Source organism: Myripristis murdjan, chromosome 7 (genome assembly GCF_902150065.1).
Source record: "Myripristis murdjan chromosome 7, fMyrMur1.1, whole genome shotgun sequence".
In the NCBI taxonomy this organism is placed as follows: domain Eukaryota; kingdom Metazoa; phylum Chordata; class Actinopteri; order Holocentriformes; family Holocentridae; genus Myripristis; species Myripristis murdjan.
The window spans coordinates 13,080,032-13,096,964 of NC_043986.1; the positions used below are offsets into that span (position 1 = coordinate 13,080,032).

A 16,933-nucleotide genomic window follows, 5' to 3' on the forward strand; every position below is an offset into this window, starting at 1 on the left:
GGGATGAGACCCAAAAGTGCTGGATGCAGTAGTCTGTCACAGTCTATTACATGCCTCACCGCTAAGGGCCAGTCAACAGGACAGACACTTCCTGCGACCAATAGTCTGTGTGGACGTTCGCACTGTAGAGAGGACAGTGCTGTCTGGATAGAGGATTTCTATGGTTAGTATACCACTCGCCATATGCTGAATTTAAATGCTGCTGACTCATCACTTACCGGTCTACGTTCCGTTGTGAGGCTCTGCGTAATGTTTTGGTTTGATGCTACTTTTGAATAGAGTTTGCCGCGGTGTATCGCATTATTTGTTATGCTTTCGTTTGATCACATTTGGCCTGCGACTTACTCTGACTCCTTCTTCTTCTTCTTCTGTGTTGTGTGTGTGTGTGTGTGTGTGTGTGTGTGTGTATGCCTGTGTGTGTTACAGCCGTGACAGTGACCTCTCTACAATCATCTCCAACCTACACCACACCAGACAACACGGCATGCCAGAGGGCCAGTCAGCCTCCGACCACAACAGCGGCACTGGACACACAGGTAGGACCACCACCCATGCTCTGTATGTGTGTGTGTGTGTGTGTGTGTGTGTGAGAGAGAGAGAGAGAGCGAGAGAGAGAGAGAGAGAGAGGGAGAGAGTGAGAAAGAGAGAGAGAGCAGTATATGTTGTATTAATAGTTTTCAGTATGCATGGATAATACAGGCATAGTAGAAGATGCGTGGATGGTGGGTTTGTTGTTCGCTCGGTCATCCTTTCTGTCTTTCTGTTTTCCTTTCTTTCTTTCTTTCTTTCTCTTTTTGTGTCCCAGCTAATGCAATAGCTGCTTTACATCCCCTGTATCAGATGTAAACACTGCATTACACATTTAATTTACTCTAATTTGTTTGATTGGGGGAATTTACCATAAGCTTATTACTCATTCCTGAAGGTCGCTCTCAAGTCAATTACTTAATGTTCTTCCCACATTCTCCGCCGCACTCCAGGATTTTTGTTAAACCCTTGTTTTAAATTACTTCTGAATAAATAGCTTTGTTTGCCATTAATCCAGTTTCATGTGAGCAAAGGAACCATGGTGTGTGTGCTAAGCTTTTCTTACAGCTTACAGACAGAGCACAGACAGTATTTAATCACAGCTATTTGTCAAGTAGCTTGTTTGAGGATATGAGCACCCATCAAAGGCATATGGTTGTAAAACAGTCGCTTTGGATAGCGCTGTTGCTTGGATTCAGCGATTCATGTTCTGTCCTCCATCCCGGTGAGCGAACGATAAGACGCCGCTGCACGGCGGGAGGTGGCCAAGTTCGCTGGCAGCCCAAGTGAACACAAAGTTTCCAGAGTGTGGCATTATGGCGCAGTAAGAATTCATGTTTAAGCAGTTTTTGAAACTGGTTTGAACTCATGTGACAAAGATATTTAGGTCCCACTTTCACAAAACAAATCAGATGGCAGCTATAAGCGACTTTAGACGACGCCTCAACTTTGCTTTTAGGCAAGTGCATGCTGTCGTATCAGCATCTATTTAACATCAAAATACTTACTGAAATGTCTTTTCACAATGGTTTCCCAAACTGCAGTCAGCAGATTCAGTATGAATAAATTAATCATTAATTTTAACTGTTGTAGTTAAAAGATTTTTCTAATATCTCCAGTGACTTTTGGACAACTGCACAGCTCATTGATCATGTGAATCAAATTAACTGAATAAATTCAATCATCAGTTCCAAATGAATCCCAGTGAATCCGTAGCGAATGTGAATACCTTGCCTTGTTATCAGTGAACTCCATACCTTTGCCCCATTGTTGTCCGGGTTATGACCCTGTCCCTCCTTATCCCATTAGCCAGAGGCGCACGCACCAAGAGGTATAATCGTCCAACACCTCCATACCCTCTCTCTGTGTTCACCTCCTCTGTCTGCAGATTAATTGTCCATACGGTGCCTGTAATATCAGGCAGGGTGGGTGGAAGGTGAAGGGATATAGAGTGCTAAACAGCCAGCGCTGCCAGTGTCTTAGACCCCAGTTTGGGACGGATTCCCACCAAAAGACCAGTCTAATCAGCTGCTGAGCTTAATGGAGAAATCAGAGCCCTGAGTAGTCGTCTTAATGGAGGAAGACACAAAGGGATATGGGGAGGGGGGGGTTGGCTGGTGGTTTGGAGGCGGATGAGTGCAGTGTGGCCTACGCCAGAGGGGGTCCAAGGCCCTAAAATCTGTCAGTTTGAGCATTAAAGGGAGATTTAACAGGCTGCCTAAGCGGCTCGCTCCGTGTCTGTAAACAAGTCCAATCCGATCAGCCACTGGCTCTAATTCTGTCTGCCAGTGAAATTAGACACACACACACGCACACACACACACACCAACACAAACACACACACATCACAAACACACATAATTACTCACAGATAATAGCACAGTTATACACAGACATGCACACAGAATATCGATACAGGTTCAAATGAAGGTAAGGAAGGTTTGATGACGACCGGGATAGGATGAACTCTGAGTTAATACTGTGGATGGCCGGTGTGGTGTTTTGTTGTGAATGCCCAAATCAAGTCAATACCAGGGAGAATACAAAATGGAAAACGTGATAGACAGTCTAACTTTGTCTTCCAGAAAGCTGTGCACCATTACCTCATTATTCATTCCTATGCGGTGCAGTAAATGCACCTAGGAAAGCTCCCTGATGTGTTTGAGGCTTGCAAACACACAGCTAGCTGCAGGCCCTAATGTATAGGAACTTTGAGAACAGCAGAGTGTGAATATTTTGTCCCAAAGATGGATGAGACAGTAGACATAGCTCGCTGTATGAGCAGGCTACCGCTGTCTATGACGCCGCTGTGTTTACTCTGCGCCGCCTGTCAGCTCCTCTATTTGGCTTACCCTCCCAAAGTGTTTAATTTCTACCGCTGAACTGTGGTTAGAGAAGGAGAGGGGAAGGTGAGGAAGAGACACAGAGGGAGACGGATGGAGCAAGACAGGAGACGGGAGGGGTGGAAGGGGAGAAACAAGGGGAAAAAGGAGAGGCAGGGAATCAGAGAGAGGAGAAGGAGAGACACAGAGAAAGAAAAGAGAAACAGAAGAAAGAGTGAGAGAATAAGAAACAGTCAACAACAGAAAGAGATGGCGAGAGAGAGAGGCAAGGCTGTGATGGAAGAAGTGTTTTGAAAAAGAGAGAGAGACAGAGGAAACAGAGATGAATGAGTGTGGTGCCGGTATCAGGGGAGGGCAGACGGCGGCTATGGCGGCAGGCGGTTATGTGTGTGCGTGTGTGTATGTGTGTGTATGTGTGTGTGTGTGTGTGTGTGTGTGTGTGTGTGGGTCAGGAGGAAAGGGAAGCAGGCTTGCCGGGTCGTCTCTGCGCCGGAGTGGGCCGTTAATTAAATCTGAGGGACAGACAGGAGGGCTGCCTCCCTCCTTCCCCTCCCTCCCTCCCTCCTGCCCTCGCTCTCTCACTCCCCAGCCGCTGGCTATTCAGAGGCTCTGTGAAGGGGAGGAAGAGAGGAAGAGGGGGAGGGAGGGAGGAAGGGAAGGAGGGGGAGAGCAGGGGCGCCGACGCTGAGAGTCTGGCTGCCTGTGGAGACTGTAAACCGTGGCTCTGCGGTCAGGCCGGAGACTCAAACAGGCAGATAAGGTGTTTTTGGACTGCCTCTCTCTCTCTCTCTCTCTCTCTCTCTCTCTCTCTCTCTCTCTCTCTCTCTTTCTCTCTCTCTTTCTCCTTACCGCTCCCTGCACTCAGATTCCCAGAGGCAGCTAAAGCCTGTCGATGATGTGTGTGTGTGTGTGTGTATATGCATATGTGTGTGTGTGTGTGTGTGTGTGGTGTATTTGTGTGGTTGGGGGTTGTAGCCGTGGTTTAGGGCTCGAGCACATATTTTTGTGTGTTTGTGTGCGTGCACCTTTTTGTGTGTGGTTTTAAATGCCTGGTTTTAGATGTTTGCTTGCGTGTGAATGTGCAACCGAGCGTGTTTGTGCAAGAGCTTTTTTTCCCGTCAAACTGATTGTGTGACGGAGAATTGCTTTTAAATAAAAGTATAACTGGCTAGAGGTCATCTGGTCAGGTCCTTACTGTGTTACACTAACACACAAAATAATTCAACTCTTTAAACTCTGGCGGTATATAATATACTTAGCATAGCAACAAAATTCCTTATTAAAGAAGAGATTCCAGGATTTTTTATATCAGTTACATAATGCTGGCTCGAACCATCCCAGTCTTTAATATGGGTGTAAATTCACAGCCATATCAAAATGGCATCTCGGGTTTGAAGACATCATTCATACAGACATGCTGCTACCCCTATGAAGAGTTGAAATAAGCTGATAAAATTGATATAGGAGTCAAAAAACTTTGTTTTTCCAGTCTTTGAAGGCATGTTAAAGAAACTTCAAACAGAAATTAATGTGGCAATCCAGAAAATCTTTTTTTTGGTCACATCTTTGATCATTGTGCTTTTGCACCTCACTTTCCAATATTATTTCACTGTCAAAACATTTTGCTGGTAGTATGATGACTTTCTCCTTGGAGTTGTTCTTCCTGTTGTTTATTTAAAAAAAAAAAAAAAAAAAAAAAGGCTGTTGCTATTTAAGAATTTCCCAGTTTGGGATCAATAAAGTATATCTTTCTATCTCTCTATATCTATCAGAAATAATAATAATAAAAAAATGCATCACTTCCTAAGTGCTGGAGGATTTTTCCAAGGAAAGCTGCACCATAAACTGGCTATGGTTTCAATATAAAGATTGAGTAGTGTCATATAAAGGTATCCAGTATAGCCAGGTGTAGCAATTCATTGATTGAATAGAAATATTGATTATACATTTTGCAGATTCAACTTTATCGATCTGCTAAAAGAAATAATAGAATGAAACACTGACTTTTCCTGAATCGATATGAAATAATGAACTGGGGGGTGCCCCAAGAGCACGTACCATGTACTAAGGCTGAGTCCTCATCGCAGGATCCTGGGTTCGAATCTGACCTGAGGCCCTTTGCTGCATGTCATCCTCTCTCTCACCCATGCTTTTCCTGTCTCTCTACTGTGACTGTCAAATAAAGCAGAAATGCCAAAAAATCTTAAAAAAAAAAAAAAAAAAAAGAAATAATTGGACCCGAATCATTCATGGTTCTTAAATTAAAAAAAAAAAGTTGTGGTTGTGATCTAAAAAAAAAAAAAACGTCTCCCAAAGTTACATTAAGCAATATTACATGCATTTTTACTGTGGATCTTTTTTCCACCATACAATTCATAGCCAGCCTGGTGTTATCTTCTGGTTTAGTCTTTCTAAATTCTGCCCTCCTCTTCATCCTGTTGCTGCTTCAACTTCATTCAAAACTTTTCTCAAATGGCGTATTCTGCACATAAACACCTCCAAATGTCAGATCGATCATGCAAGTGCAGTTAGCACTGAGGCGACAGGAAAACCTTCATTCATAACAGCTTTCCTTGTAGCTGAAAGTCTGCTGCTTCACCACAATTGGAGGTCAGAGGCAAAATAATCCAAGTAATCCGACAGGAGTGTTGGAAGAGTGAAATGTATCCCTCATTTCCATCCCAACAAAGCATTTTTTTCTTAACTTTCAGTTTTGTACAAGCGATCTACTGTGAACATGGAAGCAGGACTGACTGAGTTTGTGCTTTCAACACCCTCTAGTAGTCAGAGATCATCAGGTTTAAATCAAATTGCCAACTAGTGAATCGTGCATTGAATTGAATTTCTGTTTGGCCAAACATTCATATTTCAAAGCGTAGCCGCATTTTCAGCAGATGAGTGTAGGGGAGATTCAGGGCGATTGTTGCAGGGGGGTAACTGTAGTGTAGCATGGACTTGGTGAACACTTGTACTCACGGTGTTATCTGCCAAAAAATGAAGTCTCTACCTTTTGTTTTCAAGGAGTTCTTAGCCAAAACTTTTTTTTTTTTTTTTTTTATCCAAAAGTAAATCATTGAATCCATTGGGCTCCTTTTAATGGAGGATTGGCTATTTTACAAGTATAACAAACAGTTAGAGACAAGTTGCATTTTATATTGTTGCAACACATAATGAAATACATGTCAGTATTTCCTTTGATGATTGAGTTGTGAATGGGATGAATATGCAAGGAAAAATGGGCTACCAAACCACTTTGTGGTCCATTTCAACAACTGCTACAATTGTCCTGTGTGTGTTACTTTTGCCCTGATTGTGAAGGGTAAAAGTAACACTGTACAGTTTCTTTTTTTTGTCAAATTACGTCAGATCTGTTGATTTGGGGGACAAAATTATATTTTGGTTTTGTAGGGCAGATGTGTACATTGTCTACATGAAAATAATGTCACTCTAGCTGTTTTGATGTTTTTGTAATCAGGAAATAAACAAAAAGTACTACAATAGTGCTGGATCTCCGATGCTGTATGTTCCAATATATACACACATTCACATACGGCCATGCATGCTCTCATACACACTAATAAGCAGCATGCACAAAGCTTTGAGTAAATTAACTTGTTTTTCTAGCTTATTTACTCCTTTCAATCTTCTCCTCCCATCATTTTTATTCTTCTACTTTGTCTGTGTTCCTCCCTTTTTACCCCCCCCCCCCAGTGGTTTACTGTTGGAAAAGGAGAGACAGAGGAGCAGTGTTGGTGTGTGTGTGTGTGTGTGTGTATATGTGCATGTGTTGGCGGCGGTACATCCTTCCCTCAGCATGGGCGGAAGCTCTTCTCTCCCCATCTCCATCACTCCCCATCGCTGCCCTCCTCCCTGTCACCCCACCCATCCCGCCCCCCTCCTCCTCCCCTCCTCCCCTCCCTCTCCCAGCTGCGTCGGCCCGTAAGCCAATCAATGGCGGGGCTTTCAGGGCTGGCGGAGGCCCCGGCGCGCAGAGGGGGGATCAATAAGTTATTAGCACCATTCTGTCAGCTGTAATGTGGAGATTGATCGGGGGGCCGCGGCTGGCGGCCCACCCCACGTCCCCTCCTGTCACCCCCCACCCACCCCGCCCCTTTCCCCGCGCAGCCCCCCTCCCTGGCCTGATAAAGATGACAGATTAACGGAGTAAGAGAGGAATTAAGGAGTCTGGCTGTCTGAGCTGTCACCACGCTCCATGGGAAGGAGCGTGGAGAGACAGAGGAGGAGGAAAGGATGAGGGAGGAGAGAAAATCAGAGAGAGAGAGAGAGAGAGGGAGAGAGAAAGAGGAATGCTCCCCTGTCTGGCGGTTCGTCTTGGTTGCGGCAGATGAGAGAGGAGTGGCTGAGGTCCCGCTGTTCTCCCTTTCTCTATCTATCCCTCTGTTCTCACCCCTCAGAGGGAGGAAGAAGAGATAAGGAGAGGAGGTTAACTAGCGAGGATGAACTGAGGCAGAGGGCAGAGCATGTGGTTTATTAGGTTGACTTCCTGAGGAAAAAAAGTCCATAACACAAATAATAAGTTAGGTTTGGCTGTATTAAGTGCTAACAGAGAGCTCAAACAAGCTAAAATAAAAATATTATCTGGATTACTGCAAACTTATAAACAATATTTCCAAGTGGGCGACAGGAAACAGACCAGAGAAACAAACATGACTGCTGGTTGGAACAGAAGGGTTAGCATAGACACTAGCAGAGCTCAGGGTTCGGCATTAAATGGGAGCGCCAGTGCTCTAAGAAGCCCCATTTAATTGGCTTTAAAAGCTTTCCGCCCTCAAATCTCTGGCCCTCGGGCACTAGCTCAGGAGACACAGTGTCTTGAGTGAGGTCGGCTCAAGAGACAACTCAAGTGTGTGTGTTTGATCATGAGAGTCTCTGCGGGTGTGGGTGGAAGTGTGTGTGTGTGTGTGTGTGTGTGTGTTTGTAAGGGGGTGGGGGGTTAACTAATGGGGCCTTACATTTGCCTTCCATGCACAAAAAAGTGGCAGGCTTGTTTTTTTTTTTTTTTTGTTGGTGTGATATTGTTCTACTAATAGCAAAGACGGAGAGTTTTAGTTTTGTTTGGAGAAAGGACATGCGCTGAGGATGATATGGAAAGGAGAACAAAAAGAGAATAAGAGATCATAAAGGAGATGGTAAAAAAAAAACGCACAGTGTGTGTGTGTGTGTGTGTGTGTGTGCATGTGTGCACTTGTCCATTAGCCCACCCCACCCCCCACTGTCTCTCTAGGGAGGTATAGCGAGTGGATCTCCTCAGGCCCTGAGAGGCAACATCAAACACTGGATCATTAGTGAACCTCCTCCCTCGCTCTCTCTCTCTCTCTCTCTCTCTCTCTCTCTCCCTCTCACTCCAACACCAGGGCTTCTTCAGCAGCCCAACAAAAGCCTGAGTCCTCTCTCTCGTTCTCTAATCCTTTCCCTCTGGATCTCTCTCTCTCTTTCTCTTTTTCTCTCCCTCTCTCTCTCTGCCTCTGAAACATAACACTAACTTGGGGCGAGAGGTTAAGGGTCAAAGGTTAGCCTCCACTCCCCTGTCACTCAGGTAACAACAAAATTCAGAGTGGACACATGGCACATTATTCGCCAAATGTTTGTTTGTCTGTATACTGCCATGACATTATGCTCTGTTTTTTGTTGGTTTTTTTTGTTTTTTTTCCCCCCCGCACCTTGTGCATTGTTTCTGTGTGCTATTTCCACATGCTGCACAAATGATGAAAAATTGCTTTGTTGAGAAACAAGACGAGAGAGAGGGAGGAAGAGCCGTTCTCCTTGAGAGGGGGGAAAAAATGCACCCCCATCCCTAAAAATATGCACAGAAGTGAGAGAGAAAGCGAGAAAAAAAAAAAAAAGGACTGAAAGAAGGGAAGCAGTTGCTGCTGCGGCTTGGCTGTTGGTGTGTGTGGAGAGAGAGAGAGAGAGAACGAGAGAGAGAGAGAGCGAGAGAAGGAGAGATAGAGCAATGACAAACGGCTTTTTCCTTCCTGCCAGCGCTGCATGTGATGCGCTCTGCATCCCCTCCCACTCTGATTAGGCCCATATTGATTTGAGGTGTGTTTGGGAGGGGAGGGGGGGGCGATAGAAGGGGAGGAAGAGAGAGAGGGATGCGAGGGGAGGAGGAAGGGGGTGGTGGTGGTGCTGTAATTGTACACTGGCTGCTCCTGTTTGGCGGCAGGGGATGAGGAGGAGGAGGAAAGAGGAAGGGAGGAAGGCAGGGAGAGTGTTAACGGGAGGAGGGAGAGATGTCCTGATGGGAGGAGGGTTCAAACACACCTAGAGAGGGAAGAGAGGAGATGAAAAGATCAGAAATATATCAGAGAGATTTGTGTAGGAAGAGGTAGCCATCCCACAGACAGCGACAATGGATGAGGGAGGCCGGCAAATACTAAATAGTAGGTGATTATACGGACTGAGATAATTTTTTTTTTTTTTTTTCGAGCAGATGATGCTCTTTAGTCCAGTCAGAGGCTCGTGTGCCAACATCTGGAAAAAGAAAAGGGAGAACAGTGATAACAGTTGAGGACAGACTGTTGGAAAGAGACAGTGGTGGAGACAGAGAGAGAGAGAGAGAGAGAGAGTGCGAGAGAGAGAACCTCCCTTCCTCCCTTAAACACACACACACACACACACACACACACACACACGTGAGTAAGCCAGGCAGATCTGTCATCCACGGCAGTGCAGGCCCCCCTCTCATCTCTGACAGAGCAGGCACATCTCCAGACGCCCGTGGCTTGCTTCACTTGCCCTCTCTCTCTCTCTCTCTCTCTCTCCCTATCATTTTTTTCCTCTTTGGCTCGCTTTCTTTCTTTCGTGCAACTCTGTATTTCCAAAGCAGCTGCCATGTATACAGGTACACACACAGAGCAGAGGAGCGATACCAAGCTCTCACTTCTGTCTTTTCACTTTTTCACTGACTGCTCTTTCTGTCTTTGTGTTTCTGTGTGTTTGTGTGCTGCCAGATGACCTTCTAGGCAAGAGGAGAAGCTTCTCTCCCAACAGCAGCAGCGAGTGTCCCTCCGACAGTAAGAAGTCACGTAGCGTGTCCCCCAAAGGTAAGACCCTGCAGTGTGTGTGTGTGTGTGTGTGTGTGTGTGCGCGTGGTGTTACAGATGTGCTTTGATGTCTCATTTCATTTAAATTTTTCTGAAGAAAAGGGTGAAAAAAGGGGTGGGAGAGAGTGAGAGAGAGGAGCTGGGTGGTATTGATTTAGCAGTGAGGAAAAAGTGGGTGTGGGTCAGTGTGTTGGGGTTAGTGTGATGACACACACACACACACAGACACACACACACTTACACCCCATATACGCACATGCATACAGAAACACACTTAAAGACACTTTCTCACTCTCTCACATACATGAGGACACACTTTCACCTCCTCTATCTGTCAACCCACTTCTCTTTCTCTCTCTCACAGACACACACATATGCACGTGCCCATACAGACACACACACACACACACACACACACACACACACACACACACACACACACAGAGGGGGAGGGGTGTCAGTGAAGTCATGAGAGTAAGTCATTAACAGGGCCGGCTGTCATGTTTGCTTCCCTCTAAGCTCATGGTCACACACACGTGACCATGTGCACGCACACACGCACGCACGCACGCACACACATATTAAACATACACACATACACATAAACATTTCCAGTTTACAATAATAGCCCCTTTAGAACAAGTAATCCTCACTTTTTCCACAATTTGCAATATTGATTTTGCTGCTGATTCTTGAAGTTCACGTCCTCAAACTCGCTTTTTCTCTGTTTACTGCCTGTTCTCTGTGTGACTCAGAGCGGTGTATATAAAAAGCCGAACCCTGACACGGTGTACCTGAGCAAGGCAGTGCCCTTCTATAGCTCTGCAATCCAGTCGCCGTCCTCTATTATTAATTTCTCCCTTGTGTGGCGTGAAACCGGGCGCCCGGGGTGGAGCTGGCACGGCCACCCTGCCTCCCTCTCCGGGTTCCTGTGGACGACTTCCTGACTGATGCATTATACAGCAGGCAAAGCCAAGGGCAGCCCGCCGCACACGCAGCCACATCTCTGGAGACACACAAATTACATGCACGCACACACAAATAGTTTGGTGATGGAATGCTGGGCGATACAGACAAAATCAAACATCTTTGACCAAAATCCTTAATACTGATAATGTGGCGATTGTAAGGAATGACTATTGGTGCTTTCATAAGATATTCAGATACAACAGATTGGATTTTTTTGCTTTTTTGCTTTTTTGCTTTTCTGCGTTATTGATAGTGGTGGTAGAGAGAGACAGCAAAGGCAGGTTAGAGAGAGGGGGATAACATGCAGTAAAGGGCTCGGCTCAAAACTGAACCCACTGCTGCCGTAAGGAGACTTTTGACAAACAGTCATTAGTAAATATGAATATGATGACCAAGCAGGGAGATGCAAATAAATGAAAAGTGAGAACAATCTCATAAGTCCTAAATGCTATGTAAGAGAGAAGATGGCTAGGCTTTTTTTTTTTTTTTTTTTTTTTTTTTTTGTGCATGTGGAGGTCAAACTGAGTGTGTAAAGCTCAGCATGAGACCAGTGTTGACCTTTGCCCTCTGGCTGACCTTTGACCGCAGCCTGGAGCCTCTTCCTCTCGCTCGACACAGAGGTGCACTTATTCCCAGCCATTATATTCTAACTTAGACACAGCCAGTCTTCTGAAATATGCATGGGCTTATGTGTATATATATATATATGTATGTGTGTATGTGTGTGTGTGTGTGTGTGTGTTTACATGAGTACATTTGTCTGCGTGTTTGTTTACTTGGGCTTGCCTTCCTTTTAAGACAAATAGGACATGTGTGTTTTTATTCTGACTGTATATGCTCAGGCTTGTTAATGTGTGCCTGGTTAGCTTGGGCTTTTAATGCAAACTATCCTTGTATATGCCTTCTATGTTCCTCTTTTGCAGTGTATTTGCATAAGAGACTGATCTAGTGTGTGTGTGTGTGTGTGTGTGTGTGTGTGTGTAACCTGCAAGCCAGAGCATTGCATTTAAATAATTTCAATACACTGCTGATCCAGTGTCTTAACCTTGAGCTTTGTCCATACTGAACACTGACACTGCATCACTGTGTGTGTGTGTGTGTGTGTTGTCTATTTGTGCCACGTCTCCTTACCTCCAAGTTTGGCGACAGACACTATCCCTTAATGACTAATGCAGGTGGAGAAATAGATAGAGAAAGAGAGAGAAATAGCGGAGGGATAGAGCCTGAGAGATTGGATGCTGGCGAGTAAATGATGTCTGTTTTTCTTTCTGTTGAGAAGTCGGCACCCCCTGCTGTGTGTAGAGAGAGAGAGAGAGAGAACTTTAGACAGGCAGGGACTAGTCGCACACACACGCACGCACACGCACGCGCGCACACACACACACACACACACACACACACACACAAGGACCTCGGGTGGATTAGCTGGAGCTTGGCGGTGGAGACAGAGATGGCTGCGCGCTCCCTTCCTCCCTCTTCGCACCCCCCCTCCTCCCTCCTCCGCTCCTCAGCGCCACTCCTGCTCGCCTGCCCGGGGCCAGGCTCAGGTTTCAATGAGGAGGAGGGAGGTAAAAATAACCCTTGCTTTCCTCTACTTCTCCCCCCTTCCTCCTCCTCCTCGTCTTTCCCCCCCTCTCCTAACTCCTTTGCTACCCCTCCCATCCCGCCCTTACCTTAGATCATGTTACTATTGACAGGGAGAGGGAGGAGGGAGGTCAGAAAGAGAGATTAAATGTGGGGACTGACAGCTAGATGGAAGATATCGCAAATTGCATCGTCTACACACAGCACCTTAAACATAAGCGCAATGACACTGCGCACTCACACGCAGACGCACACAGTGAAAGTGGAGTCTTTTCTTTTTTTTTTTTTCCCCGACTACACACACAGTTGAAGTACTGTGCAGGTTCTCCCCATAACCTTTGACCCTGCGCCGCTGTTAGCACTGGATGCTACAGTGCTCTCTGGCTGAGAAATGGCGAGTTCGTGCTGGGGTCAGGCTCAGACCATTAAAAATGTATAGGCCTGGATGTGTATAGCTACAACTAAAAAGGCAGACATTTGTTCATGGCTGTCTACAATCTGATTGACCTGTGTAGAGACTTTTTTTTTTTTTTTTTTTTTTTTTAAGACTTTAAGACTTTTTGGCAGAATTTTGAATGAGCATGTGTGCCAGCAAATCTGGTAATCCTCAAAAATATACAAGTCACCGGGTGGATAAAAATTAATTAGTCTGTGTTTTACATGTTTATAGTACGCAGACTCACAACGTGCAGCATTTGCATTTTGTATTTCCGTTTTCTTTCTCATGTTCCGGACCCTCCAGTTGACTTTCATTAAGGTGTGGACTCCACTGGAAGTGATTTTGCACTAGGGACCCAATATCAAAAGACATTTCGATTAAAATATTAAGTTGTTTAGATGTCATACTTTAACACTGACAAATAGATTCAAAGTGGTGAGATTAAAATGTGTTAAAATAATCATTCATGCATTTTTGTGTGTCATACATCTAGTGAAATCCAGTGAAATCAAACAATTCCTCATTTTGCAGAGGACGTGCCATCTAATTGCAGCCCTGCAGATTTGCCACGTTTGCCCAAATTACATTTTGGCATCAGACTAGTATAGACAGGTCATGGCCATGGGAAATTCTTAGCAGTATTGATTTGTGGAAGTCCATTTGGAATCTTGAATACCAGACATAATCTTTACCATTTTCACCCTCAATATGTGAGAAAGTGCACAAGACTCTTTTTGAGTGTTTTGCAGAAAAGTCAGTGTCGTGCTGCTGTGTTTAGGTGAGTTAATGGCCTTGAGCTTTAGAGCTAGTGGTTGTAAATCAATGTTGATCCCCTGATGAGTTGGTCATTGATGATCACTGATTGATTGTAAATTTGTTCCCCACAGAGAATTCCCAGAGCCCAGTGGTGGAGGCAGGTGGCGGCCACGGCCACATGAGCCCTGAGGAGCACTACAGGCGCATGATGTCAGCGCTCAGTGAGCAAGGGTCCTATGAGGAGCAGCAGCAACGCCTGTACCAGCTGGCCAGCAACATGGGCCTGCCCAGCCACGGTATGCTCTCTTTGTGTGTGTGTGTGTGTGTATGTATGTATGTGTGTGACCATCATCATTACCATCACTGTAATCATGTTTGCTCTGACATGAAGTGATGGGGTTATGTGCAGTGCACTCAGATTTAGCTTGTTACACCACATCCCAGTGTGCAGCTGAGCTTTAACTTCAAAATAGCTTTCCCTACACTACCAGTAAGAATTGACTCATGCAAGATCTACAGCTACCACTTTTCCTTTGGTTCCTTTAGTCTGAACTGACTTTCAAAGAGTTTCTTTCAGAAGCACTGCACCGACTCCTATAAAAAGCACCCATTTCCATCACCTGTCACTAAGTCACCCAGATGCAGTGCTACTTTGTAACCCCAGTATGTTGCACTGTGCGCTGGGTGCCATGTTAAAGTGTGCCGCCCTGCTGCCAGTGTAAAATGCAAGCCATGGAGACTGCTGACATTTCTATTTGCAGCACTTGCCCACCCAATGTCAAAGTGTCACTCAGGGTGATTTCTGACCACCACAACTCTGAGTTGTAAACAACACCCACAGCCTACACACGCGCCAGTGCTTTGATTGATCCAGACGCTCTCATTGGCTGCCTGCCAGCTCTCTAAATCTCCCAACACCCTGGAAACCACCCCCCTTTTTTTCAATTTCTTGAGACACGTAAAATTTACTGGTCGTAGCTGGTAATAATACAGTTTTGTAGGCTTAGACAGAGAGTTGTAGATTGATAGGGAAAAAAGAAAATGAGAAAAGTTGCCTCGTTTGGGTTAGTTTTATAAGTTGGCTTTATTTTCATTTCACTGTGCCTGCCATCAGCTGTTAACCTTTTTTCTCCCATTTTTGTAAAGAATGTAACATTAATTGCCACTGGGCTTTATGAGCCCTTTTGCAGTAGCATAAATTCGATCGATGCCCTGGTCGAATCGTAGTTTGAGCTACTTTTATTTTTATTTGATTAGTAATGATTTTTAATTGCTGGCTGCAAATCTAGGGGGCGAAGCCTATAAATGCTTTAATTGCCTTTTCCCTGTGTCTTAGAGGAGTTAGAGGCGAGGTGCAGTGCATTGTGGGGGTTTTATGGCCCAGGGTGCAGTCTGATCGCTGGCTTCCCTTCCCAGAAACGTTGCTCGTATGAGGCAGACGCTCTGGCGCAATGCAGACATACCGCTCCCTTTTACTTCTACATTCCACATCATTTTGTAGTTTCCGCACAGTCCTTTTATTCTGCACACACAATTTCTTCTTCCAAGTCACACTTAAAGCTTTTCCTCTATGTGCAGAAGAAGAAACGGAGCTAGAACGAGACACCAGAAATAAGAGCAAAAAAGGTGAGGGAGAGAATTGAGAGAATGATAGAAATGGTCAAAGGAAGAAATAAGAGAGGAGCGGGTAGAAAAGAGAGAATAAATAACTTTCTCCAGAGCTGGAAAGCAAGAAATCAAGCACATACATACAGGATGCGAGCTTATGGTTTATTAATGATGCCGGGGTCACAAAACTACCTTTTAAAACACACATCACGGCAGAATTTCCTTCAATAGTAATTAAGTGTGTTTACATCCACTGTGATGTTTGTGGGAAAAGAGAGTGTGTGTGTGTCATTTCCTCTAAGCGGATGATAAGCCACGGGCATCACAAGCGTTGCCAGCCCACCCTGACAGCCAAATCTTTGGTGTTGTTGATATTCCTCTTCACTTCTGCACCTGGCACCTCACTCCGTCTACCAGCAGACTGCCTATAACCAGGAGCAGACATGAGAAAACTTCCTATCGTTTTGCTACCTATTTAGGAACATTCCTTATTAGGAAATTGTTTTGACCAAAATGTTAATAAATTTAGACAACCGTATAACGAAATATTACTTGACTAACATCGAATTACACAGTGGGCTGTTTCAGGTTGCTGCAGTAACCAAGCCTCTCATAATGTTAGCTACCATACAGCAAGCTAGCTCACTAAAATGTGCAGATACTGGTACCCCGGGGTGCTCAATCTGAGCAGTAAAAGTAATTTCAACAGTGAATTAATGTGATTATGTATAAATAATTTTCACATAAAATGTTTTCAAAATGTCAGTCGGTCGTTATTTTTTTGCAGCCACAAATTCATATCTCGCAAACCTTTTTCTTGAACTTCCACCGACTATTCATTTAAACGGATGCTGCAGAAATTCTGTTCTTAGACGTAGACGACGCTGCCAGTCATTGCAGGATTTCCTGTTGGCCTAAAGACCTCTGTATGCTTCCCTTCAGACTGACCAAAAAAAAAAAAGGTCCCACAAGCTCAGAAATTGTACCTCGTACTCAGAAATGACACCTAAATAGGAATCATCCTTGCTTTTTGAGACAGAGCCTTTATTCTTTTACTCATCTTCCAATCACACTCCCTTCACATCTTCCCCTTCCTCCTATTAACAAGCTTGCACACTTGGTGTTTCGGAGAAGTGACTCTCTCAAACTGCAACACTATGCCCCCCCATGCCTCTCCATCCCCTCCTCTCACGGAAAGGGGGGATGACTGGAGCTATAGTGGAGGTGGGACAGGGGGACGGGCGTTTTGTCTCTTGAGAGGCTGATACGAATCGCTTCAGTGAGAGCCCCTTGACATTGACCTGGTCTCTGGTGGGCCCCCATGACCCTCCCTCAACTCCCAGCAACCCCACCTCCTCCCCATCCATCTCTCCCACACACCTCCCTCTTCTCAAGCACTGCTTTTATACCCCCCTCCCCTTTTTCCCCCTTCCAGCTCTCCCTTTAGCCTTGGTCCCCGCAGAGCATCCTTTCATGTGTTTGAAGTGGAGGGCACAGAAAATGAAAGTGTGCGCGTGAAAGAGGCAGGGGTGAGGAGGAGCTCTGTGTGTGTGTGTGTGTGTGTGTGTGTGTGTGTGTGTATGTGTATGTGTGAATATGTGTATGTGCAAGGTGTTGTTTGGGAGGCTCTCTCTGGACCT

The 16,933-nt window shown here is 45.2% G+C and overlaps 1 protein-coding gene across 3 annotated transcripts in view; it reads left to right on the top strand.

Annotated features, from left to right (window-relative positions):
* The window catches only part of samd11 (sterile alpha motif domain containing 11), a 52,614-nt gene that overhangs the window by 21,456 nt on the left and 14,225 nt on the right, over positions 1–16,933 (top strand). For all 3 annotated transcript variants that reach the window (XM_030055271.1, XM_030055270.1, XM_030055269.1), the window contains exons 4-6: positions 427–536; positions 9,845–9,937; positions 13,817–13,981. In XM_030055271.1, the coding sequence (XP_029911131.1) occupies positions 427–536; positions 9,845–9,937; positions 13,817–13,981 (368 nt within the window). The remainder of the gene's footprint in view (positions 1–426; positions 537–9,844; positions 9,938–13,816; positions 13,982–16,933) is intronic.